Source organism: Hemiscyllium ocellatum, chromosome 7 (assembly GCF_020745735.1).
Source record: "Hemiscyllium ocellatum isolate sHemOce1 chromosome 7, sHemOce1.pat.X.cur, whole genome shotgun sequence".
Lineage (NCBI taxonomy): Eukaryota > Metazoa > Chordata > Chondrichthyes > Orectolobiformes > Hemiscylliidae > Hemiscyllium > Hemiscyllium ocellatum.
The window spans coordinates 54,644,735-54,670,153 of NC_083407.1; the positions used below are offsets into that span (position 1 = coordinate 54,644,735).

General features: G+C 42.3%; 1 protein-coding gene across 8 annotated transcripts in view; it reads left to right on the plus strand.

The window, feature by feature from the left end:
- Positions 1–25,419, plus strand: part of baz2ba (bromodomain adjacent to zinc finger domain, 2Ba) — a 369,151-nt gene that overhangs the window by 320,894 nt on the left and 22,838 nt on the right. For all 8 annotated transcript variants that reach the window (XM_060827214.1, XM_060827207.1, XM_060827211.1 and 5 more), the window contains 3 exons: positions 11,340–11,592; positions 20,316–20,471; positions 20,673–20,836. In XM_060827214.1, the coding sequence (XP_060683197.1) occupies positions 11,340–11,592; positions 20,316–20,471; positions 20,673–20,836 (573 nt within the window). The remainder of the gene's footprint in view (positions 1–11,339; positions 11,593–20,315; positions 20,472–20,672; positions 20,837–25,419) is intronic.

Here is a 25,419-nt window from a genome sequence, read left to right on the forward strand (position 1 = left end):
TCTCCCTGCCTAGCTGCAACCTGTTTTATTTACCCTCATCTCAATTCCTCTATGATGTCTTGCCATTATCTTGAATATCAGATGCTCTGAATCATGTCAGTCAAAATTAACATCACAACATTATTGAATAAAAGATATAAACTATCAAAAAAATCCACATTTCCTGATGTGTGTTTGGCAATTACAGCAAATTGTTATCATTGTTAATACGTTGGATTTCTCCACTTAATAGCTCAAGTATTTTCGCTCCTTAACACCCTAAGAAACCTCAAGTTAACTGATAAAGTGCTGATATAACTGAATTGCAAGATCAAACAGCACATTGTCACCTTGGGAGAGAGAGGAATTCAAAGGGCACAGTTGCAATCGTTGCAAAGCAATAGAATTTATTCAAGATCAATTAAATTCTTGCTGGATGATCCCAGTTATATAATGGGCCAAGTAGAACCACTATAGTATCCTGAACTGCTGCTTCAGATTGAGCTCCTGAAAATTTTGTTTGTCTCTCTCCCATTCCATGAACATTTCTAATAAGAATGCATTGAATAGTGATATCAAAGATGTTGTATTTGAGAATGAAGATAAGAATTGCTCCCCTAGCCAGAGTACTCTATCGTATGAACTTATCCCCAAACCTCATGTAGGTGGATGTCTCACATAGAGAATAAAAACAGTAAAGTTCATATTGGACATGAAACATTAACTCTAATTCTCTCTCTCGACGCTATGCTAAATTTCTCCAATACTTTTTTTTTCCAATATTTAATATCTGCAATGCTTTGCTTTGCTTTTATTTCACTCATAGAGAAGATCCAGAGACTTATCCAGTGGGAACACTGAAACCTTACAATTTGAGGCTTATGTTTTTCGAGCTGTCCACTGCAGGCCCCTTTAAATGGCAGTTAATTTACCTCTTATTATTTTGCACCCTACAATATTGATCCTTAATTTGAAGCCAGTGTTCTGTAATGGACATTTCTTTGAATTGCATGTGCCATTGTTAATAGCTGTGTATCTTAACTTCATGTGGCCTTGAAATGCCATGGAAATTTCGAGCAGACCAACTGGTATCGTGAAATACCTTCGAAGCAAGTGATTAACTTTTGTGCTGTAAAGAAGTGCAGTTCTAATAACAAAAACTAAAGCCGTGTGGCTCAGATGCATATTTGCATATAAAGTAGTACTGATCAGTTTGTTCTCTAGTTTGACAGAGGTTGTTGAGATAGTTTCATGTCATTTACGACTAGGTGACCATTTTGTTTTTCGAATACTGCACTTATGAATGACATATGTGAATCAGATGCTAGGGATGACTGAAATGCTGAAAACAAATCTGTACTACTGTTTCAGCTGCTATTGTGAGGGCTATTCATCCAACAGGAAATACCTATGCTATGGCAAATAATTCAGTATCAAGCAGCAGTTACTGTCCTTGGATAAGGGAAGTGGTCCAACAAGTTCTTAAATAAAAGTAATTCTGAGGCACTGCAGATATTATCAAAACATTTTTGCAAATGAATATTTTCTATGTCTTACGATATAGTTTTCCAAAGTGAGAGACCAATCTTGGTCTCAGAATTGTCGCAGTGTTTTTGTAATAACCAAGCGCATACCTGTGAAACTGTCATGGAACTCCCTTGGATAAGTCTTTCATATTTCAGTCAGGCCTTACCTGATGACCTTTGTTTTCTTTTAATTCTGTATGTGAGCTGGAACCACACTGGTAAGTTTTAGTTGTTGCTTCTGATACTTCAGCTTTAAGAGGTGTGTTTTGTCCTGGCATTTTTTATGAAGAAAGGTTGCGACAGAGGTACCAAATATTCTGTTCAAAGCCAATAAAGTCAACAGCTTGTGAGGCCTTGGGCTATTTTTCAAAGTTGAAACAACAAAGTAGCCTGAATGGGTGGGGTCAAGCTCCCACAGAACCTGGGCTTTTAGTTTTAGCTTACAGCAGTTGCTGGGGTTTTGATGCTGGACGTAGAAGCTCTTATTCCTCTCCCTGTTACAGCTAAAAGCTGGGGTTCTCTTCCTGCTGCCAGAATTGAATGTGAGACAAATCTATTTTATTGAATTTGCCTCATCCAAGGATGTGTTTTTAGGATATTACTTAATACAGTTAATTAGTAGCTCATGTATATATTATTTTAAGCATTTTGACAGAGTTACAGTTAAGCCATTTCTTATATTTAGTCTATATTTTAATTGTAGTCTAAAAATAACATATTTTGGCTATAGTCGGATAGTTTGACCAATCAAATTGCATCTGGAATGCAACACCTTGAGGGGGTTTGATCTGGTCCATAATTATCTGCCCTTTGTAGAACCTGAATAATTATCATGCAATTGCCTATATGGAAGTGAAAATTATCCTCACTATTATTGTGAGAAACAACGCTCACTGTTCAATAATCTCAGTCCAAGTCAAATTCTGAAGCAGTCTTTATTCATGTGGTCTTGCAAGGCGGGTGACCACAAAGCAGGCACATCGATCAGGAGGTTACATTACAATTTATACAGTTCAGTTGAGTCTCTCAGTACTCCCCTTTTACTTCATATCTGATAGTTGTATTGCTCTATGCAGCTGCTAATCTAATCGGCTTACCACATCTGTCTGTGGTCTGTTGTTAGTGTGCAACCCCCGGATAGCTGGGTCTTATTACTTTTGCTGATGCAACACTGGGTCTTATTTGGTAATCTTGTTCATACTAACTCCCTATGTGCATGACAGTTGCAACTGTCGTGTCAATACATCTATTTCTACCAGTCGACCACCTCCCTTTTCGGTTAGTTATTTCTTGGTCTACACCCTCGTGATTCCACCTTGCGGATTTTGCAGAAACAGCAACCTTCACAAGTGCCTCTTACACTCACACCCTTTTTTAAAAATAATTGTTTTCTGTATTTCTCTCATATGTCACCCCCAAAGTTGCAAGCATAATCCCCGAGTCTTCATTCATCTTGGCCTCAAGGTCACCCATCCCCTCATTGTTCAAGAGGTAGAGTTCCTCTGCCTCATTACCTTTTGGGGGCATCTGTTTTGCCAAGGCTGTCTCAATCAGCCGTTGGGTTAGTCCCCGTACACAAGGTATGATACAATAGCCAATAGCTACCAGTACCCCATCTACCACTACCAGGGAGGTGAGGATGGAGACTACCACTCCCTTCCATTTCCCAAACCATGAACCAAGCCATCCCGTGAGTGATGTGTCCACCCTGAATTCTCAGCCAGTTCTTCCACCAAGGTGGTCAATCCTTGCAAGGCACGAGTGATTGACCCGTCAAGTGCTGTATTATTTGGAATAAAAGTACACCAGCTCCCTCCTAACATCACGCATACACCCACTTTTTCAGCTAGGATCTTATCTAAGGCCATTCTATTTTCCCAGGCTATTCTACTGTTGCATCAAGCTGTCCTGCTATGCCTTTGACTGCATCCCTAGTGTAATTGATGAATCTTTGCTGATTATAAAACTTTAGTTTATCCAGTCCACATTCTTGTTGACTATTACCCACCAGAATAGAGCTGATTCGAAACCTGCTGCAATCTGGTTGCGAGCCTTGTACTCATCCGGTACCCCTCTAGGAACTCTTATAGAGTCTAGATAAATCCTATCATCAAAAGAAGTGTCTAATAATGATTTTTTTACTCCGCCCCCTTTTTTGTTGCTATCTTCTTCTTTTCAAATGCCAAGGTGAGTGGGATTGCCAATTATACAATTGCACATATCCGTCTCCAATCTGGAGGTTGGGTGGGTCTCAATATTTTACCTCTACTGTACCAACACCGATCCGCTTGGGGAACCTTCAGTGCTGAGTAGTTCCCTCCCTTGTCCCGTTTCGGTGACATTCTCAATTTCTGTACATAATTTCAGCTCCCCAAAGTCTTTAGACCGATTAGTACCTTGTCTACGTACACACGACGTGTGATTTCCGACTGCAGCTGAAAACTTCGGGGGAGCTTTTAAGATTTTCTTCTCCAAGGGAGGGAACGTTAGAGATAGGGAGGTACAGTTCCTATCATTCCATGCAGTCTTATCCTGATACAGGGCTATCATACATTTCATGCCCTTCCTGTCTCGCTTTCCCCTGAGCGGAAAGGGGATGACCTGGGCCACTGGTCTACCGGAGGCACATGCATAGCAATTGCTCATATTCGGACTTTTTGCAGTATACTTTTCCCATTCAACCCAGGCATTTGCATCCCCATATCCAGTTTCTATTTCGATGGTCCGATCAAGACCTTCACCTCAATAATTTTTACCACCATAGGATCATCAGGAGGGGTATTTTATTATCCAGTTGTTCTGCCCATTTTCCCTTTCCTATGCTAATTCGAAAACAACAGCCTGAGAAATCATTCCCATTTGTTTTCATTTCTGTCCCAAATGTTTCATTTAATTGTATCTGATATGTGCTCCCCCCTAGAATTGCTCCATGCCATGTGGTTTTCTTTATTGTTAAGTATATTGGGTTACACTTTTTATTGGGACAATCGAGAGCTGGTCAGAAGGGGGCCTGGTGTACTGTGACAAGACCATTATACCAAGTACCATCCCAAAGGCCATCCCTGTAGGACTTAAGATGTATCTCTGAGCTGCTGTACTGTCTCTGATTATCTACATTCCCACAATTTACTAAGCTGCATGCATCAGCGTCTATTACTTGTGGTTATCAGACTCTGGGACCGTTAGTAACAAGCATGAAGACGATGTTTGACAAAATCCCAATACTGAGAGCGCTAATATTATAACCCTCAGCATCTCCAGCATTCTACAATAGTATTGAAGCACTGAGAGACTTTACATGCAATCTATATAAAAAAAACCATCCAGCGCTCGTGTCGCCATGGTATAATCAGTCACTTACAGTCTTTTTAGCCTGAGTTTCTGTGGTTCTTGCATTGATTCGGCTGTCCAGACTTCTTTCTCAACCAGAGATTCCACTGGTCCTTTAATCCTGGTGTAGTGAGTCCAGACTTTCTCCACTGTTCTTATCACCATTTCAGTAGTCAAAAGATCCTAGTCCAGTCCCTCCCAATCCGGTTGCAATTTAGTTTCTGTCCATGACTTACTTAGGACCCAATCTCCTGGCCGGATGGGATGAATGGTGAATTCAAGGGCGGAGTCTGTGCCAATAAACCCTGTTTCCTGAGGAAAGACAAAGAGGAGGGCAAAGAATTAGTGGGCGGCACGGTGGCACAGTGGTTAGTAGTGCTGCCTCACAGCGCCAGATACCCGGGTTCAATTCCTGCTTCAGGCGACTGACTGTATGGTGTTTGCACATTCTCTCCGTGTCTGCGTAGGTTTCCTCCAGGTGCTCCGGTTTCCTCCCACAGTCCAAAGATGTGCAGGTCAGGTGAATTGGCCATGCTAAATTGCCCGTAGTGTTAGATAAGGGGTAAATGTAGGGATATGGGTGGGTTGCGCTTTGGCGTGTCGGTGTGGACTTGTTGGGCCGAAGGGCCTGTTTCCACATTGTAAGTAATCTAATCTAATCTAGACTAGAGAACAAATCTCTAGTTTCTGGGATTGGTAGTTCCCCTTTTGTTCCCAAGTAGGGCAGGCCAAACAGTATCTCATAAGGGGACAGCCCCAAATCTTTCCTTGGGGCCGTTTGCACTCACAAGAGGGCTATAGGTAAACACTTAGTCCAAGGGAGTCTGGTTTCTATTATTAATTTAGATAATTGCCTCTTGAGTGTCTGGTTCATTCTCTCAACCTTTCCTGATGAGGGTGGGTGCCAAGGGGTGTGAAACTCCCAGGAGATTCCTAACCCCTTCATCGTTCCCTGGAGTACCTTGGAAATAAAGTGAGTTCCCTGATCGGAATCCATATACTTCATTATCCCGTATCTGGTAACTATGTGTTTAAGTATTATCTTGGACACCTCACTTGCGGTGGCAGTGGCCAGACGATATGCCTCCACCCATCCAGATAAATGATCAACTATTACCAACATATATCTCAGTGTTCCTACTCTGGGTAATTTGGTATAATCTACCTGGATGCTCTGGAATGGTCTTAGCCCAGGTTCTCTCCCTCCTGGGACTTGTTTCCTTAGCACCTTCTTGTTTACCTTCCTGCATGTTATACATCCCTCACATATCTGTTTGGCTATTGTATAATCCCTTTGCATCCATATTTCCTGAAGAGTAAATCACAAATTGCTTGCACTCCCCAGTGACTCCCCTGATGTAGGACAGCCATAATTTCTCGCATCATCATTTTATTCAACATCTCCCTCCCAATGGGTAACATCCAGCGGCCAACCACTGTCTTTGCGGCCCTTAAGTCTTTTAGTTCCTTTTCCTCCTTTGCAGTAAACAACGGGGTACCCTGAGGATCCGGAATTACACGCATTAGGGAGTATATTGCAGCTCCTTGTGGATTCAGCGCCACTTCTTTAGCTACCTCATCGGCCAGTCTATTTTCTCTTACTTCCGGATCATTCCCCTTTTGATGTCCATTTATACGAACTATCACTATTTCCTTCGGGAGTAACAGGGATTCTAGTACTCATTCTATCAATTCCTCATGTGCTAATTCTTTTCCTCGACTACTCATCAGTCCTCTTTCTTGCCAAATTTTTCTGAAGGTGTGTACCATTCCAAATGCAAATTTGGAGTCTGTGTACACTGTTCCTTCCTTGTCTTCTAAGGCTCTGAGAGCTCTTTCTTCGGCATAGAGTTCACAAGTTTGGGCTGACCGGTTGTTAGGCAGTCTTTCAGCCTTGATAATGCTTCCCTCTATCCCATCTACTACAGCATATCCATTGTGCGTTTTACCCTCAATCATCTGGGAGGACCCCTTGATAAACGCATGCAGTGGAATGTCCCTAAAGTCCATCCGCACTTTCATGTGATATTGAATATTCAATAATATCAAGGCAGTCGTGTTCTGGATTACCAGGGGCCTCCCCCTCACCTCTCCACAGGAATGTGGCCGGATTTAAGCAACTATCTGTGACTAACATGAGGTCATCTGTCTCTATTTAAATTGCATCATATTTCAAAATCCTAGAGTCTGTGAGCTATCGCCCTGCTTTTTGATTTAGTATGGTCCGTACCAGTGTGGGGTGCTGACTATTAAGGCTCCCCCAAAAGTAAGTTTCCGACTTTCTTCTACCAATAAGGCTGTTGCTGCCACTGCCTGCACACACTGGCCAGTAATGTAACTTTCCATTCTTTAATTGACAATGAGTTAATTCTGTCATGTTTTAAATTATCTATGAATTAATATGACAGGTCACTCAATGTGTTTAGGAAACCTGCCAATTAATATTGGTTCAGGCCAATACAATTGATTTATTATAAATATTAATTATATATATATATATATATTATATAAATAATCATTATCTAATTCAGGGTGGAAACGCAACAAGTGAATAAAACATTTTAAAAACTGTACTCTTCTGCTTATCCGTCTTATTGCATCATTCTCTTCCCTTCTGTAGTTGATCTTGCCTTTATTTTCATTTTAACCTCATTTAACTAATTTATCAATTTATGCTTGTCTAACTTTAAACCTGTTTCTAACTATACATTTTGGAATCTTACTTGTAAATATATTTATATATTAAAAATTCATTTATTCAGTGTTTAATATTTCAAATGCATACAGTTCCCAACTTTGAAATTCACTGTAATTACCCGGTTTTAGTCCTTTAATTTAAATCCAAAATTAGTTTTCTTAAGTCGTTCTGACCAGTCATTGCTCAATTACAGTGCTATAGGTCATGAAATTACTGGATCTGCCTTAAAAGGATTTGTCTATTCAAGTTTTTAAAAAAACCTTCTAATGTATGAATAATGGCCGAATCCAAGTTCACAGATATTAACCATAGGATTTCTTTTTAACTGAAACTTCAACTGTCATTGAGGGAGGGGACTTTCTGAATAAAGCTACGGCTGGCACATCATAATCACCAATGAAACACATCAATCTTAAAATTAAGTGGAAACAAATGAGTCTAAAACACAAAAAAGGTTACGATGTTGTTTTCCTCCGTATTATGCTGATTTGAAATCGAATAAGATTGGCTTTTATGTAAGGATAAAAGAGATTAGTTAGAAATTGATAGTAAGGCAGTCATGACCTGTAAAAAGAACAGGAGTTAACATTTTATTTTATAATCACTGCAAAATCCTTAACCTTCAAAGAAATCATGTTAAATTTCCATAATAGAAATCAGATCCAAAACAGTCTCAGATCTCCAGCTCCAGGGAACAAAGCACATACATTCAATCACCTACAAACGAATGTATATTCAAACCGAATCACAAAGGGTTAAACTTTCTATTAGCTGTACAGCTCTTCTCTCTCACCCTCACACACACACACACACACACACACACACACACACCATATCTCACAAACACTTTTTGAGCTTCCCACAACTCCTCTACAGGTTCCTCGCTCCCCCCTCTATCTTTTGAATATTTTTCCGGATGTCTGGCCATGATTTAGTTACCAAGTGTACCTTAAGTAGCCCTTCAGCTACTAGCCCTTCTGACACGAAGCATAATCTGATTCCTCCTGACTGAAAGTCTGTTGCCTGTTGACATATAAATTCAAATATTTACAAACCCAGTCTTTGTCCGACCTGTACTTTGGCCAGCAGACGGCAGGATGAAGAAAGGAATCCTTAGTCCATACAAAGCAACAATATTTACTCATTTTTTTTTCCTATCTCTTTCCTTGTACAAGTATTATTTTTCCAATTCCACAACATCCTGCCCAACGGACTTTCTGGAGGTATGTTGTCAGGGACCCCGCCTCCATTTCCATTTCCTTTTTTCCCCGGAGGCTTTTTCTTTACCCTAGGCACAGCCCATATTGAGTTCCTTCATTAGTCATTTATTAACTACTGGAACTCAATCCCAGCCACCAAGGCAGTACTTAAAAGTCAATTTTCTTACCTTGGTCCGTGCATGGAGTTGCCTGGCTCAACATCTCCCTGTGCCTACCGTTCAAGTATTACCACTTAATTCTCTCCTGGTTCAGAATGACTCCCTGAGAATTCAGGTCAGTCTACCATCGAAAAACACGGGACAGTTCTAAAAGGGAATGGGACACGTCTTCCCAGCCATTGCTGGTACCTACACCGTCGGTGATGACTGGATCCAAGACGAGCCCCCAATTGTGAGAAACGAAGCTCACTGTTCAATAATCTCAGTCCAAGTCAAATTCTGAAGCATTCTTTATTTATACGGTCTTGCAAGCTGAGTGACCACAAAGTAGGCACATCGATCAGGAGGTTACATTACAATTTATACAGTTCAGTTGAGTCTCTCGGTACTCCCCTTTTACTTCATATCTGATGATTGTATTGCTCTGTGCAGCTGCTAATCTAATCGGCTTACCACATCTGTCTGTGGCCTGTTGTTGGCGTGCAACCACCCCCCACCCCCCGGATAGCTGGGTCTTATTACTTTTGCTGACGCAACACTGGGTCTTATTTGGTTATCTTGTTCATACTAACTCCCTATGTGCATGACAATTGCAACTGTCATGTCAATACATCTATCTCTACCTGTCGACCACCTCCCTTTTCGGTTAGTTATTTCTTGGTCTACACCCTCGTGATTCCGGCTTGTGATTTTTGCAGAAACAACAACCTTCACAAGTGCATCTCTCAATTATCTTGATCAGAAAACATCATTGGTGGTTGCTGACAGGTAGCACCTGAAGGTCTTTTCCTGAACAATTTCTGCATAATATATTAGTTACCATCCGATCCAATCTAACTCAATTAATAAGAGTAGAGTGAACTTCAGAGATAGTTTTCTTTGAATGGTGGGGCTCTACATTGGTTTTACAAATTAAAATTTAGCATTGGAGGAATAAACATGAAAATGTGTTGAATAATGAAATCTAAATGTTGAAGGCTCAAAATTAATTGCTGCATTTCTAGGAGGTATTTCTGTCATGTATTTCTCCTCATATGATTGCCATTTTGCTACTAAGTCATTCTGCAACTGTAATTTGAATGTGGATCTCAGGGTGAAAAAAAATCAAAAGGACCAAACTGATATTCCCTCTGATCCACAGAGAAATTCCTCCAAGTGCATTCTTGCATCCACAAGGCTTCTCTTTCATGCCCCCAGCTCCTCTTTGGAGTAATGGTTGTTTCCATTAAAGCATCCCCATTGCAACAGGGGCTGCTTTGTCACTGGCAAAACAGAAGTACGCCCTCTGAAACATTTTGAATTGTGTCGAAAAATGTGCAGTTGACTGGGTGTCTCTGTTGAGCAAGCATCTGACTCTTTTACCAGAAACTTCATTGGCATTAAGAATGTTTGTGGGAATCATCCTAATAAGGCTGCCTCTATTTTCTTGACCCAACCATCCCAGAGTCCATCTTTGTAGGACTTGTACAGTTTGACCTTGAATATCAGTTTGATTATCCATGTGTGATGATTCAATAGATTATGTATTTCATTTTAGGATCATAGTTTTAAGGAGCTATTGAACTTCTGTGGGTGCCCCACTTTTCCACAATATCAATATAGGTCTGATTGTGGTCTCAGTGCCACTTTCCTATCCATACTCCATAATTCTTGTCTATCCAAAATTTGCCTAGCTTCTCTTTGAATGAAAGAACATCCCAACACTGCTCTCAGGAGAAAGAGAATTCCACTTCTTAATAATCCTCTGAGAGAGATTCTCCAAATTTCTGGCTTGAAGGGGAGACCTGTTATTCTTAAACTTCATCCCTTAACTCTAGTGTCTCTCCATCACTCCCCGCCCTCAATAAAAGAGGAAACATCCTGGTTTCTGCTGTTTTGTGTTTTGCAGAAAATCTATCCTTGTGTTCAGGATAAATTAAACTAAAGTATTTGCCTCTCTTAATAGCACAGGTTTTAAGTTGTTTTATAAGAATGTTTATTGCTTTTATTTTTGTTTTTACAAATGCATCTTACCTCATTGGTTTGTGAAGACCAGCCTACACTGTGTAGCTCATTGATTTGTTGCTAGAACCCTTTTAGCAACAGTCTTCAAATTGCTTTTGGGATGCATATTAAAATATCCAGTCATCCTTTTTCTCTCCCATGTCATTGTTAATTGGTCATTGCAAAATCCTTACACTTTTTGCTTTATGGGATGATAGGCATTGCTGGCTGGTATTTATTGTCCCTACCTAGTTGCTCTCGAGAAGATGGAGGTGAGCTGCCTTCTTGAACTGCTGCTTAGCAACTTTTCAAAAGGATGTGTACTCATAAATTACACATTTTGTGAACCAGTTTCTGAAATATCCAACATATCTTTCCAATATCTGACAATGCTTTCATTTATAATAAATGCAAGTAAATTTATTTTAAAACTTATTTTTTCCAGATGAAACCAGGATTACCTCTGATAGGACTTCCATTCTGTGGTTGGCCAACTGGAGTACTCAATCCAAGTATTGCCTTTACCCCACCCAGTTTTGGATTGACAGAAGGGAATGTTAATCCTTTTCTGTTACCTAGCATTCCTACAAATGAATCACCAGCACTGCAAAATGAAAAACTTCAAAACAGTGCACCTTCTTCAATTGCTGAAGTAGCAAAACCAGTGGATTATCCTAGTCCAAGACCCATTGCAAAAGGTAAGTGAGAAAACTTTTTTTGTAGAAGTTGTGCTATATTCAAATGTGGAACAGTGATTTCAACATTAATTTTCAGGCATATTTATTGCAAAACTCAAATAACATAGTTCTTATCATCATTCACTGTATATATGATCATGTTAATGAGTTTGGAAATTATTGTATCAGTAGACTAGCAAAATTTTGTTTTTTCTTTTAAATCAGCATGTCAAGATTTTTAAATTTAAAAATTTAAATTTAAAAATTTAAATTTAAAAATCTAATAACGCTGTTTAGAAGGTGAACTTAATAGAGACTGTGATAATATGAACTGGAAATGCTGAAAACGTTTCATTGTTGGTGCTTTTCATGTTTAAGTAACATTGACTTCATTCTATGAAACACAATAATTATACGTTATACAATTTAACTTTGCTAGATTCAAACTAAAGTAAGCTTAAAGAACATTTTCCAATTTTTTTTTGGGAAGTTGTGGGTTTTTAATGTTTAAAAAAAAAAGTGATCTGTGAAATCTCCAAGGAAAACAACCAGAAAGTTTAAAAGAAGTTTTTAAAACATGTTCATGAACTAAAAAGACATATAACTTTCATAACAATATAAAACATTACAGCATATAGCCCTTCTACCAAACGTTAGGATTGTCTTCAACTCCACTTTCCTGCTCAATTACAATATTCTGAGAATCCAAATATTTATATCTTTCAGCGTTGAATATGCTCAACCACTGAGCATACATAGCCTTCCCAGGGTAGACAATTTCAGTGTTTCACAGTGAGTCAAGAAATCCTCATTTTGGTCCAGCTGGAAGAAACTGCTTCTCAGCATGTATCACCTGATGAGTGGCTTATGCCTGAAACATTGATTCTCCTGCTCCTCGGATGCTGCCTGACTGGCTTTGCTTTTTCAGCACCACACTCTTCGACTCAGCATCTATCACAACCGTGCATGTTTCATTAAGACCATTTCCAGTTCTAAATTCCAAATAATATGGTTTAATTCTACTCTTCTTGTAGAGCAAATTCCTCTTTCCAGATATCAATCATTGTATTTTACTGGCTGTAAAATTGACTTTTGAAATATTTGGTTGTGAAAATCACTTCATAAATGCAAGTTTTATTTTCTCTCTAAGACTAAATATTCTTCCTCTGGTGTGAAAACCAACATTTATTTTAGTTTATTTGTTCACTGGATATGGGCATTGCTCAGTGTAAAAAATGAGGTCTGCAGATGCTGGAGATCACAGCTGCAAATGTGTTGCTGGTCAAAGCACAGCAGGCCAGGCAGCATCTCAGGAATAGAGAATTCGACGTTTCGAGCATAAGCCCTTCATCAGGAATAAGAGAGAGAGCCAAGCGGGCTAAGATAAAAGGTAGGGAGGAGGGACTAGGGGGAGGGGCGATGGAGGTGGGATAGGTGGAAGGAGGTCAAGGTGAGGGTGATAGGCCGGAGTGGGGTGGGGGCGGAGAGGTCAGGAAGAGGATTGCAGGTTAGGAGTGCGGTGCTGAGTTGAGGGAACCGACTGAGAAAAGGTGGGGGGAGGGGAAATGAGGAAACTGGAGAAATCTGAATTCATACCTTGTGGTTGGAGGGTTCCCAGGCGGAAGATGAGGCGCTCCTCCTCCAGCCGTCGTGTTGTTGTGTTCTGCCGGTGGAGGAGTCCAAGGACCTGCATGTCCTTGGTGGAGTGGGAGGGAGAGTTAAAGTGTTGAGCCACGGGGTGATTGGGTTGGTTGGTTCGGGCGGCCCGGAGGTGTTCTCTGAAGCGTTCCGCAAGTAAGCGGCCTGTCTCACCAATATAGAGGAGGCCACATCGGGTGCAGCGGATGCAATAGATGATGTGTGTGGAGGTACAGGTGAACTTGTGGCGGATATGGAAGGATCCCTTGGGGCCTTGGAGGGAAGTGAGTGTGGAGGTGTGGGCGCAAGTTTTACATTTCCTGCGGTTGCAGGGGAAGGTGCCGGGGGTGGAGGTTGGGTTGGTGGGGGGTGTGGATCTGACGAGGGAGTGGGAGTGGTCCTTGCGGAACGGTGATAGGGGAGGGGAGGGAAATATATCCTTGGTGGTGGGGTCTGTTTGGAGGTGGCGGAAATGGCGGCGGATGATACGTTGTATGCGGAGGTTGGTGGGGTGTAGGTGAGAACCAGTGGGGTTCTGTCTTGGTGGCGGTTGGAGGAGCGGGGCTCAAGGGCGGAGGAGCGGGAAGTGGAGGAGATGCGGTGGAGGGCATCGTCGATCACGTCTGGGGGGAATCTGCGGTCCTTGAAGAAGGAGGCCATCTGGGCTGTGCGGTGTTGGAATTGGTCCTCCTGGGAGCAGATGCGGCGGAGACGAAGGAATTGGGAATATGGGATGGCATTTTTACAGGGGGCAGGGTGGGAGGAGGTGTAGTCCAGGTAGCTGTGGGAGTCAGTCGGTTTATAATAGATGTCTGTGTTGAGTCGGTCGCCCGAGATAGAAATGGAGAGGTCTAGGAAGGGGAGGGAGGAGTCTGAGGCAGTCCAGGTGAATTTCAGGTCGGGATGGAAGGTGTTAGTAAAGTTGATGAACTGTTCAACCTCCTCGTGGGAGCACGAGGCAGCGCCGATACAGTCATCGATGTAGCGGAGGAAAAGGTGGGGGGTGGTGCCAGTGTAGTTGCGGAAGATGGACTGTTCCACATATCCTACGAAGAGGCAGGCATAGCTGGGGCCCATGCGGGTGCCCATGGCAACTCCTTTGGTTTGGAGGAAGTGGGAGGATTGAAAAGAGAAGTTATTCAGGGTGAGGACCAGTTCAGTCAGTCGAAGGAGGGTGTCAGTGGAAGGGTACTGGTTGGTGCGGCGGGAAAGGAAGAAGCGGAGGGCTTTGAGTCCTTCGTGATGGGGGATGGAGGTGTACAGGGACTGGATGTCCATAGTGAAAATAAGGCGTTGGGGACCGGGGAAGCGAAAATCCTGGAGGAGGTGGAGGGCGTGGGTGGTGTCCCGAACGTAGGTGGGGAGTTCTTGGACTAAAGGGGACAGGACCGTGTCGAGGTATTGGGAGATGAGTTCGGTGGGGCAGGAGCAGGCTGAGACAATGGGTCGGCCGGGGCAGGCAGGTTTGTGGATTTTGGGCAGGAGGTAGAAACGGGCGGTGCGGGGTTGTGCGGTGCGAGACAAGGGAGGCGCGGTGGTAGTTTGGCGCACTGACCTGTATACTGCTGAAGCCAAACGCCAGCTCGCGGACGCCTCCTCTTATCGCCCCCTTGACCACGTCCCCACCTCCCACCACCAAACCGTCATCTCCCAGACCGTCCAGGACCTCATCACCTCAGGGGATCTCCCATCCACCGCCTCCAACCTCATAGTCCCACAACCCCGCACCGCCCATTTCTACCTCCTGCCCAAAATCCACAAACCTGCCTGCCCCGGCCGACCCATTGTCTCAGCCTGCTCCTGCCCCACCGAACTCATCTCCCAATACCTCGACACGGTCCTGTCCCCTTTAGTCCAAGAACTCCCCACCTACGTTCGGGACACCACCCACGCCCTCCACCTCCTCCAGGATTTTCGCTTCCCCGGTCCCCAACGCCTTATTTTCACTATGGACATCCAGTCCCTGTACACCTCCATCCCCCATCACGAAGGACTCAAAGCCCTCCGCTTCTTCCTTTCCCGCCGCACCAACCAGTACCCTTCCACTGACACCCTCCTTCGACTGACTGAACTGGTCCTCACCCTGAATAACTTCTCTTTTCAATCCTCCCACTTCCTCCAAACTAAAGGAGTTGCCATGGGCACCCGCATGGGCCCCATCTATGCCTGCCTCTTCGTAGGATATGTGGAACAGTCCATCTTCCGCAACTACACTGGCACCACCCCCCACCTTTTCCTCCGCTACATCGATGACTGTATCGGCGCTGCCTCGTGCTCCCACGAGGAGGTTGAACAGTTCATCAACTTTACTAACACCTTCCATCCCGACCTGAAATTCACCTGGACTGTCTCAGACTCCTCCCTCCCCTTCCTAGACCTTTCCATTTCTATCTCGGGCGACCGACTCAACACAGACATCTATTATAAACCGACTGACTCCCACAGCTACCTGGACTACACCTCCTCCCACCCTGCCCCCTGTAAAAATGCCATCCCATATTCCCAATTCCTTCGTCTCCGCTGCATCTGCTCCCAGGAGGACCAATTCCAACACCGCACAGCCCAGATGGCCTCCTTCTTCAAGGACCGCAGATTCCCCCTAGACGTGATCGACGATGCCCTCCACCGCATCTCCTCCACTTCCCGCTCCTCCAACCGCCACCAAGACAGGTCCCCACTGGTTCTCACCTACCACCCCACCAACCTCCGCATACAACGTATCATCCGCCGCCATTTCCGCCACCTCCAAACGGACCCCACCACCAAGGATATATTTCCCTCCCCTCCCCTATCAGCGTTCCACAAGGACCACTGCCTTCGTGACTCCCTCGTCAGATCCACAACCCAACCTCCACCCCCGGCACCTTCCCCTGCAACCGCAGGAAATGTAAAACTAGCGCCCACACCTCCACACTCACTTCCCTCCAAGGCCCCAAGGGATCCTTCCATATCCGCCACAAGTTCACCTGTACCTCCACACACATCATCTATTGCATCCGCTGCACCCGATGTGGCCTCCTCTATATTGGTGAGACAGGCCGCTTACTTGCGGAACGCTTCAGAGAACACCTCCGGGCCGCCCGAACCAACCAACCCAATCACCCCGTGGCTCAACACTTTTTAACTCTCCCTCCCACTCCACCGAGGACATGCAGGTCCTTGGACTCCTCCACCGGCAGAACACAACAACACGACGGCTGGAGGAGGAGCACCTCATCTTCCGCCTGGGAACCCTCCAACCACAAGGTATGAATTCAGATTTCTCCAGTTTCCTCATTTCCCCTCCCCCCACCTTTTCTCAGTCGGTTCCCTCAACTCAGCACCGCCCTCCTAACCTGCAATCCTCTTCCTGACCTCTGCGCCCCCACCCCACTCCGGCCTATCACCCTCACCTTGACCTCCTTCCACCTATCCCACCTCCATCGCCCCTCCCCCTAGTCCCTCCTCCCTACCTTTTATCTTAGCCTGCTTGGCTCTCTCTCTTATTCCTGATGAAGGGCTTATGCTCGAAACGTCGAATTCTCTATTCCTGAGATGCTGCCTGGCCTGCTGTGCTTTGACCAGCAACACATGGGCATTGCTCATCCTAATATCCTTTGAGAAAGCGGTGATGAGCCACCTTCTTGAACTGCTGCAGTTAATGTGTTGTAGCTACAGCCCCAGTCCTGTTAGAAAAGGAGTTTCAGGATTTTGACCCAGTAACAGCAAAGGAACAGCAATATAGTTACAGTTCTGGAGCGTGTGAAGGTAGATCATTTCTTGCTATTTTGAAAAAGGTACTCCATGTAATTGATGCAGTTTGACATTCTTTGCATCTGGTATACATATTTTGCAAATATGTTAGTTTCTCCAGGATGGAGGATGTCATAGACTGCATTTTTATTGCCTTGTGTGCTAGTTTTCACCATGTGTAGCATCTTTGTTGCTTAAAAAGGATTCCATTCCCCCATAGTAGCTGGTTTGAGATCACAACCAACACACCAGTCAGGCCTGAATCTGGTTTCCTGCTAGAAGTCATAACATATTCATTATACATCACATTTCTCAGTACAGATTGTTTACCAGGTTAGAAGGGGAATCCTGTCCAGCCATTGTCATAACTCCTGTCAGGAATCGAGGTATAACTACATAGCTGGCCTTCATGAGAGCCATGCCATCACTAGAATTGTTATCAACAATCAGCTTGTTCAAGCAGTGCCACTACCTGAACATTCAGAATTTTTTTTTGCAGTCCAGTCATCAGCTACATGATTCAAATATCTCATCATGAAGAATAAGCTCTTAACACCTGGATATCAAAATGTGAAGCAGAAGAAACAGTATGAAGAGTTGGAAAAAATGTTGACAAGCATACCCCCAAGCTGTCAGGTGGTCAGAGTAGATTTCCAAACATCATTTTTCTGAAATCTTTCTTTGCATCCTCAACACACCAACAGTCCAGCAATTCTTATCTACCACTTTCTAATTACTTTCCTTTTGTCAAATCTTTTGTCTTGTCCTCGCTTTTTAGCACAAGTGTAAAGAACACCAAAAAAATAATTTTATCAAATAATTTATCTGTAACAGTTAACAGATGTGTTTGTAAATGACTCTCTGTAAACCATTTGTCATTTTTGTATGCGTATTAACCTGTTTTCGTGCTCTGATGAAGTTACCTTAAAATGAGAATGGAATGCATGAGTGATGTGATGCTGTAGAAGCTCCTACTAGCGATGAAGAAGCTGTCTTAGTAGGAAACTTCTACATGGTGGACACCATTGTCATATTGGCCACTTAGTACATTTTTGAAGGATGTCCGCAACCTTGTGTAGAAATGTTGGCAGGTTGTCTAGTCTGCCCAGCATTTCCTGATATATCCCTTCTGAATTTGTTTGGAAGTCTGCATCCTAATGATCTGAGTACAGCAGAGCTACAGCATAACAGCCTTGCTTCCTGGAGAGTAGGCACTTGTGTTGTCCTATTGCCTAGATTGAATACGTTCAGAGATTCACTGTGTGAAAACCTGCAAACCACATCTCATCTCTGAAGTATGCACGCTGCTAGTATCTGAACAGGTTCAGTTAGGGTGAGGAAGACAAGAGCTGGCTTCCTCTTCCTGAAGGAACCTCCACGTCTTCAGCACTTGAAATCAAAATGAGGGACAAGGCTTAATGTGAAGGGAGCAAAAATAATGTAACTGGTGGAAGCACGAGTACTATTTCACATGCAGTGTTAAGGGTGAGTTAAAAGTAAGAAGAGAGAAAACTAGTAAGGTTTGAAAAAAGTTGTGATATCTCCTCTAGTATGGCAGTTAATAGAATTGTGACTCTGCTATGCTGATGATGATGGGTTTAACTTGATTAATGAAGAGAAGATGTATTTCCTATGTTCAGTTAACTTTCTCTTTTGAAAGAATAGTATGTGTTAGTTGCAAAGGTATTTGAGGAGAAGGAAGTGTAAAATGTGATATCGTAATTACAGGAGAGTATTGGGATGTGGTGGAAGTTGGACTATTGTGGTTGGAGGTGTGAGCAAATGTAAACCTTCGACATTGATCTCCCCAATTTCTTCCCTTGGGCAGTTTTGTTTGGCCTGAGGTCAGGAAGGATGTTCGTTTGTCTCTCATCTGAACCAGGATTTCCTGAAGTAGCATCAACAAACTTAAGGGATAACATAGTATCATTAGAATCCCTGCAGTGCAGATAGAGGCCATTTGGCCCATCGCGTCTGCACTGACCCATCCAGAGAATCCCAACCTGACCCACAACCTGTCCCTGTAAACCTGCATCACCACAGTTAACCCACCTAACCTGGTCGCAACTGGGCAATTTAGCACAATCAATTCACCTAACTTGCACATCTTTGGTCCGTGGGAGGAAACCAGAACACCTGGTGGAAACCCACAAAGACAATCACCCAAGGCTGGAATCAAACCAAGTCCCTGACGCTGTGAAGCAGCAGTGCTCACCACTGAGCCACTATGCCACCCTACAGTGTACAGCAAGTCTAGCAATAAAATTCTGTATTTGGAGAATACCTCTCTGGCTGTACCCAAAGTACACCTTCCATATAGAATGTTGACTTCTGTTCAACAGCATCAGCAACACTTGATTCCCTATGCATCATTCTGGTTGCGTGCTTGACTCACAATAGGTTTACAGCACAAAATGAATGACTTACATAGTCCCTACATTTATCTGCAGACTTGTTGATTCCACCTTCCTTTTCAGCTGTTCAACTTGTTGAAGAATGGACACGTCAATTTCAAATGTTTGATCTTGAATTGACCAGTTATGCACAGCTTCATGAGTAACCTGGCTTTCTTCATCAACTATCACTATTGCATCCTACTTGGAATGAGACAATAGACAGATTATATCTGTGACCCACTCTTTGTTCACCCATTTTATGGTGAAATTGAATTTCTTGATAATTATTTTCACTCCCTCCAGATCCCCTTCATTATTTTATGTTGACTATATGGGGTGTTTCCTTTAAGTAGTGTTTTTCTTGTTTCTTCAACTATTTTTGTTGTAGTTTTTGTGTTACTCTTGGCATTCTATTCTTAATCTTTTGGCAGCACATGTATATTTACTTACATTCTCTATCTCTGATTATAAAAGGAGTGGTGAGTAGCTTTTAATATTTTTTTAGATAGGTGCTGGTTGCATTTTAATGCAGTAATATTTATTATATTTTCTTCCAGCTACACTATGTTGAAAACCCTAGTAGTCATGATTTGGAGATGCCGGTGTTGGATTGGTGTGTACAAAGTTAAAAATCACAACACCAGGTTATAGTCCAACAGGTTTAATTGGAAGCACACTAGCTTTCGGAGTGAACGGTGATCAACTGATGAAGGAGCATCGCTCCGAAAGCTAATGTGCTTCCAATTAAGCCTATTGGACTATAGCCTGTTGTGTGATTTTTAACTTTGAAACCCCTAGTGTTAGATAAAAATTGAACTGCCGAGCTATCCTGATCATTTGACATCATTGCAGTCAAATTGCTGGAATGTTCATAAAGAGAAAAGGAATGTAAAAAATGCTTTTAGTAGATTTTAAGGACACTTTATAAAAATAAACAGTTATTGACGTTTGTCACTTTGTACTTGTTTGTTTCATAAGAAATGCAACAAGGCTGGTGGAGAATCATTGATCCAGAAGAGCTAAAGACGCTGTCTAAAGTACTTCATCTCAGGGGAATAAGAGAAAAGGCTTTGCAGAAACAACTTCAAAAACACTTGGATTACATCAGTCAGGCTTGCATCAAAAGTAAAGATGGTATGAAGTTATAATACTGTTTTAAATCATTTGAACAGCTTATTTGTACAAATAGAATTGTTATTTGACAATGCTGAATTCACTGTAGTTATTAAATGCTAAACTGACATGAATGAAGATTTTGTTGGATTCTACATTTCTATTAGAAGACAGAATAACAAGAGAATGACTTTCAGCAATTCAAAATTATTTTTCACTTAGTTGCAATATTTGAAATAAGTGAAGATGGTGAAGAAAGCCAGGTTACTGATGAGGCTGTGCGTAACTGGTCAATTGAAGATCAAGCATTTGAAATTGACATTGCCCTTCTTCAGCAAGTTGAAGAGCTGGAAAGAAAGGTGGCATCAGCAAGTCTGCAGATAAAGGTAGGGACTATTTAAGGTATTCATTTTGTGCAAAATAGTATAAAAGCTTGTATAAACTGATGAAATTGTGTAATACATTAAATAATGGTTGTAATTAATGAAGAATGAAATAATACCTGTCATTAAAGTCTGGTACAATAATAAAGTGGATTTGTTATTGGATGATCTATTGCCAGACTATTGGACTAGCAATTCAGTGAACATGTTTAAATCTTAGAATAGTAGTTTAGAAAATTTACTACAATTATGAGAACCTTGAACATAAAATGTTGGAAAGTGAAAAAGACTACAAAGGAAGAAGAATGTTTACAAAAAAGCAGTAGCTGCAGAAATTGTAGGTGCAATGGATAGTGTGAAGATTAAGATGATGGAGATACCAAAAAGGCAGGTGATATTTAAGAAACATGGTGCACTTGGTTTGGTTCACTTGCATTCCAATTTACTAAAGGAAGTGGGAGTGGAAGTTGAGCAAGGGCTTCTCTAAATAGAGTCATTGAGATGTACAGCACGGAAACAGACCTTTCAGTCCAACTTGTCCATGCTGACCAGATGTCCTAACCTAATCTTGTCCCATTTGCCAGCACTTGGCCCATATCCCTCTAAACCCTTGCTATTCATAAACGCATCCAGATGTCTTTTAAATGTTGCAATTGTACCAGCCTCCACCACTTCCTCTCACAGCTCATTCCATACACGCACCACCCTCTGCGTGAAAATGTTGCCCCTTAGGTCCCTTTTAAATTTCTCCCCCCTCACCCTAAACCTATGTCCTCTAGTTTTGGACTCCCCAACCCCAGGGAAAAGACCTTGTTTATTTACCCTATCCATGTTCCTCATAATTTTATAAACCTCTCTAAGGTCACCCCTCAGCCTCCGATAGTCCAGGGAAAACAGCCCCAGCCTATTCAGTCTCTCCCTATAGCTCAACCCTGGCAAAATCCTTGTAAATCTTTTCTGAACCCTTTCAAGTTTCACAACATCCTTCCAAAAGGAGGGAGACCAGAATTGCACACAGTATTCCAAAAGTGGTATAGCCAATGTCCTGTACAGCCGCAACATGACCTCCCAATTCCTGTACTCAATACTCTGACCAATGAAGGAAAGCATACCAAATGCCGCCTTCACTATCCTATCTACCTGTGACTCTACTTTAAAGAACTATGAGCCTGCACTCCAAGATCTCCTTGTTCAGCAACGCACTCCAGGACCCTACCATTAAGGGTATAAATCCTGCTCTGACTTGTCTTTGCAAAATGCAGCACCTCGCATTTAGCTGAATTAAACTCCATCTGCCACTCCTCAGCCCATTTGGCCCTTCTGATCAAGATCCTATTGTACTCTGATGTAACCTTCTTCACTGTCCACACACCTCCAATTTTGGTATCATCTGCAAACTAATCTTTCAGTTTTTCCTAGATGTTTAGGGGGGCTAGGGGATTGGCAAATATAACACTTTTATTCAAGAAAGGATGTAAGATTAGTCGTAGTAACTACTAGTCAGTGTGGCTAAGGTTCCAGAAGGCATTGTCAGATTCTTTAAAAATATGCTAACAATTTGAAGAGGTTTGAATTAAGTAGGGTAAACGTGCATGGATTTGTAAAAAAACAAATTGGGTCTGACTAATTTAATTGATAATCTCGGAAATAAAGAAGTTTGAAGGAAATGTAAAAAATCACAAATGCTAGAGAAACTCCGGTCTGGCAGTATCTGAGGGTAGGGAAACAGGGTTAATGTTTGGAGTCTGGTGTTACTCCTTTTCAGAACTGAAAGGTGTGAACAATGTTTTTTTAAAGTACTTTTGACATAGACAAAGGCCAACAAAGGAAATAAAAGAATTGTTAATATCGGAGAAAGAGAAAAAAGGAGATATAAAGTGGGTGTAAAAGAGAGAGAGAATAGGTCTTAAGAGCAACATAATCAAGACAGAAATAAGTATTAAATAAATATTTTAGTCTCTTGGAGAGTTCGGGTCAATTGTATTGAAAACAAAGGCTGAAGTGCAGAAACAGTGTGTTTAAAGTAGTTGGAGATGGTGGTGTTTGAAATGGTTAATTCTTGATCACCCTGTCAATCATTATCAACATGATGGAAGTTATTAAGTGTTGTCAAGCAGCACTTATTCATCATTAACTAGCTTATTGATGCAAAGTTTCCAGGTCCCCTTTGTAGCTTTAGTCCAAACATTTATGTTTGCAGAATTCCATTGGTGAGATGAGATTGATCAGCCTGGACATGAACGCAGCATTCAATAGAGTCCAATACCAAGAAATCCCTGTCCATGGGATTGGGGAAAATTGCAAAGGACTGGAGTTATAACTTGTGTGTAACTTTGTCAAGATTCTTCTTCCTTAGTGATCTTGAAATTTTTCACATTATAACATGTTTTTCCAAGGTTTCTCATACGAGATCGATGTTAAGCAAAGGGATGAAATGATATGGGCCAAAGGCAAGTATATGGAGTTAAGCCAGATCAGTCATGAGCTCATTGAATAGTAGAATAGACTGGAAGGGCTGAAGGGCCTACTCCTGCTCCTACTTCTAAGGAGCAAATTTTCCAAAGTATTACTGTTGATTGTACTTTTTAGAAGTTAGTCTTGTCAGTCCCTGGACATCTCTGCTGAAGGTGCAGTGCCCAAACCTTAATTATCATAAGCTCAATACTTGCATGCCTGTGGTGAAAACATTAAGGAATGGGGTTAATTAATTCTTTCAACAAGCTGGTAAAGGGATGATGGGGTGAATGATTTCCTTCTTTGCTGGGTGATTCTATGATATATTGACACTCCCTACATTATAAAGGCAGAAGTGTGAAATGGTGGTGGTAGTGCATTAAGTAATAACTTGTAAAATGGCAGTGGATGCTCACTTATGAGGAAAGAATGAAGGAATGGCTTTAGTCAGTTTTTTAAGAGAGGGAATAAGCATAATTAATTAAGTTGGTCACTTTATTGCTAGTGGTTCTATGACTTCACTGTTGCATGATATGGAGTGGTGTTACTAATTATCAACATGCTGGTGATCACTTGAACAGAAACTGAAATTTACCACTGCTGGGTCTTGTAGTGTCCCTATCCCTAGGCCAGAAGGTCCATATTCAACTCCCACCTGCCTGGAGGTGTGCAATAGCATGTCTGAACAGGCATGTTTAAACAACAACAAAGGGACCACTGTTGGAATTTGAATCCTGGTCTCCATAAATTATCAATGTCTATGGATTACTAGTCTTGTGACAGTATCACTTTGCTACTGCCTACCCTGCCATCCATAGTGCATGGATTCTGAAGGAACGCCTGATGTAATGAATGGGCTACCTTGTCTTCAATGACATCATACTTCTTGAATATTGCTGCAGCTGCCCACCCCAAAGTAGTGTAGACCATTACACCATTCCCTTGACTTTTTCTGTTGTACATGGTGTTAGAGTCAGGACACAAGTCATTCACTGCAGAAAATCCAATACTACTACTAATCTTGTGGTCCATTACAGGACATACCTGGGCAATTTTCCACATTCTTGGGTAGATTCCTGTCTTATAGATGTCTCTGAATAACTCAGCTAGGGGTGCAGCAAGTTCTGAAGCATGTACATGGAGCCTTCTGCAATTCACTGTGTTACACACATAAGACACACACTGCGCACACTTTGGCTGATGAATCAGTGCACTTCTGTGTTGAGCATCACTTAGAAGAAACACTCAAGGTGACAAGTGCACAGAATGTACTCTGGGTGGGGGACTTAAAGTCTCCCACCAAGAGTGGGTCAGCCACACAACTGCTTACAGAGCTGGTCGATTCCTAAAGAATATTGCTCGACTGGATCTGTGGTAGGTGATAAAGGAACCGGCAAGAAGATAAAACCTCATCCTTACCAATCTACCTGCCACAGACATATGTCCTTGACATTATTGATAAGAGTGACCTCTGCAAAGCCCCACCTTGAGAGTACCCTACATCATATTGTATGGCACTATCATCATGATAAATAGGATAGTTTTGAACAGATCTGGCAACTTAAGATTGGGCATTTGTGAGGCATTGTGGGTCATCAACAGAAGCTGAATTGTACTATTATACAGTCTGCAACTGTATGCCCCTGCATATCACTCACTGCCACCAAGCCTGGTTCAATGAAAAATGCAGGGGGTCATGCTAGGAGCAGCATGAAGCAAATTAAAAATGAGTTGTCAACCTGCAACACAGGACTACTTGTGTGCTAAGCATCTTAAATAGCGATAGACAGAACTGAACAATCCCACAACCAATGGATCATATCTAAACTCTGTAGTTTTGCCACATTCGGTCATCAATGATAATGGTCGGTCAACTCACTGGAGGAGGAAGCTCCATGAATCATCTCAAAGACGGAGGAGCCTAGCAGATCACTATAAACAATAAAGCAGAAGCATTCACAACAATCTTCCGTCAAAAGTGCTGAGTGGATGACCCATCTCTGCCTCCTCCAGAGGTTCATAGCATTGCAGAAGTCAGTCTTCAACTCGTTCAATTCACTCCACACATTATGAGGAAATTGTTGTCGGCCAGTTAGATAATGTAAAGTCTATGGACTCTGGTGATGCACTGT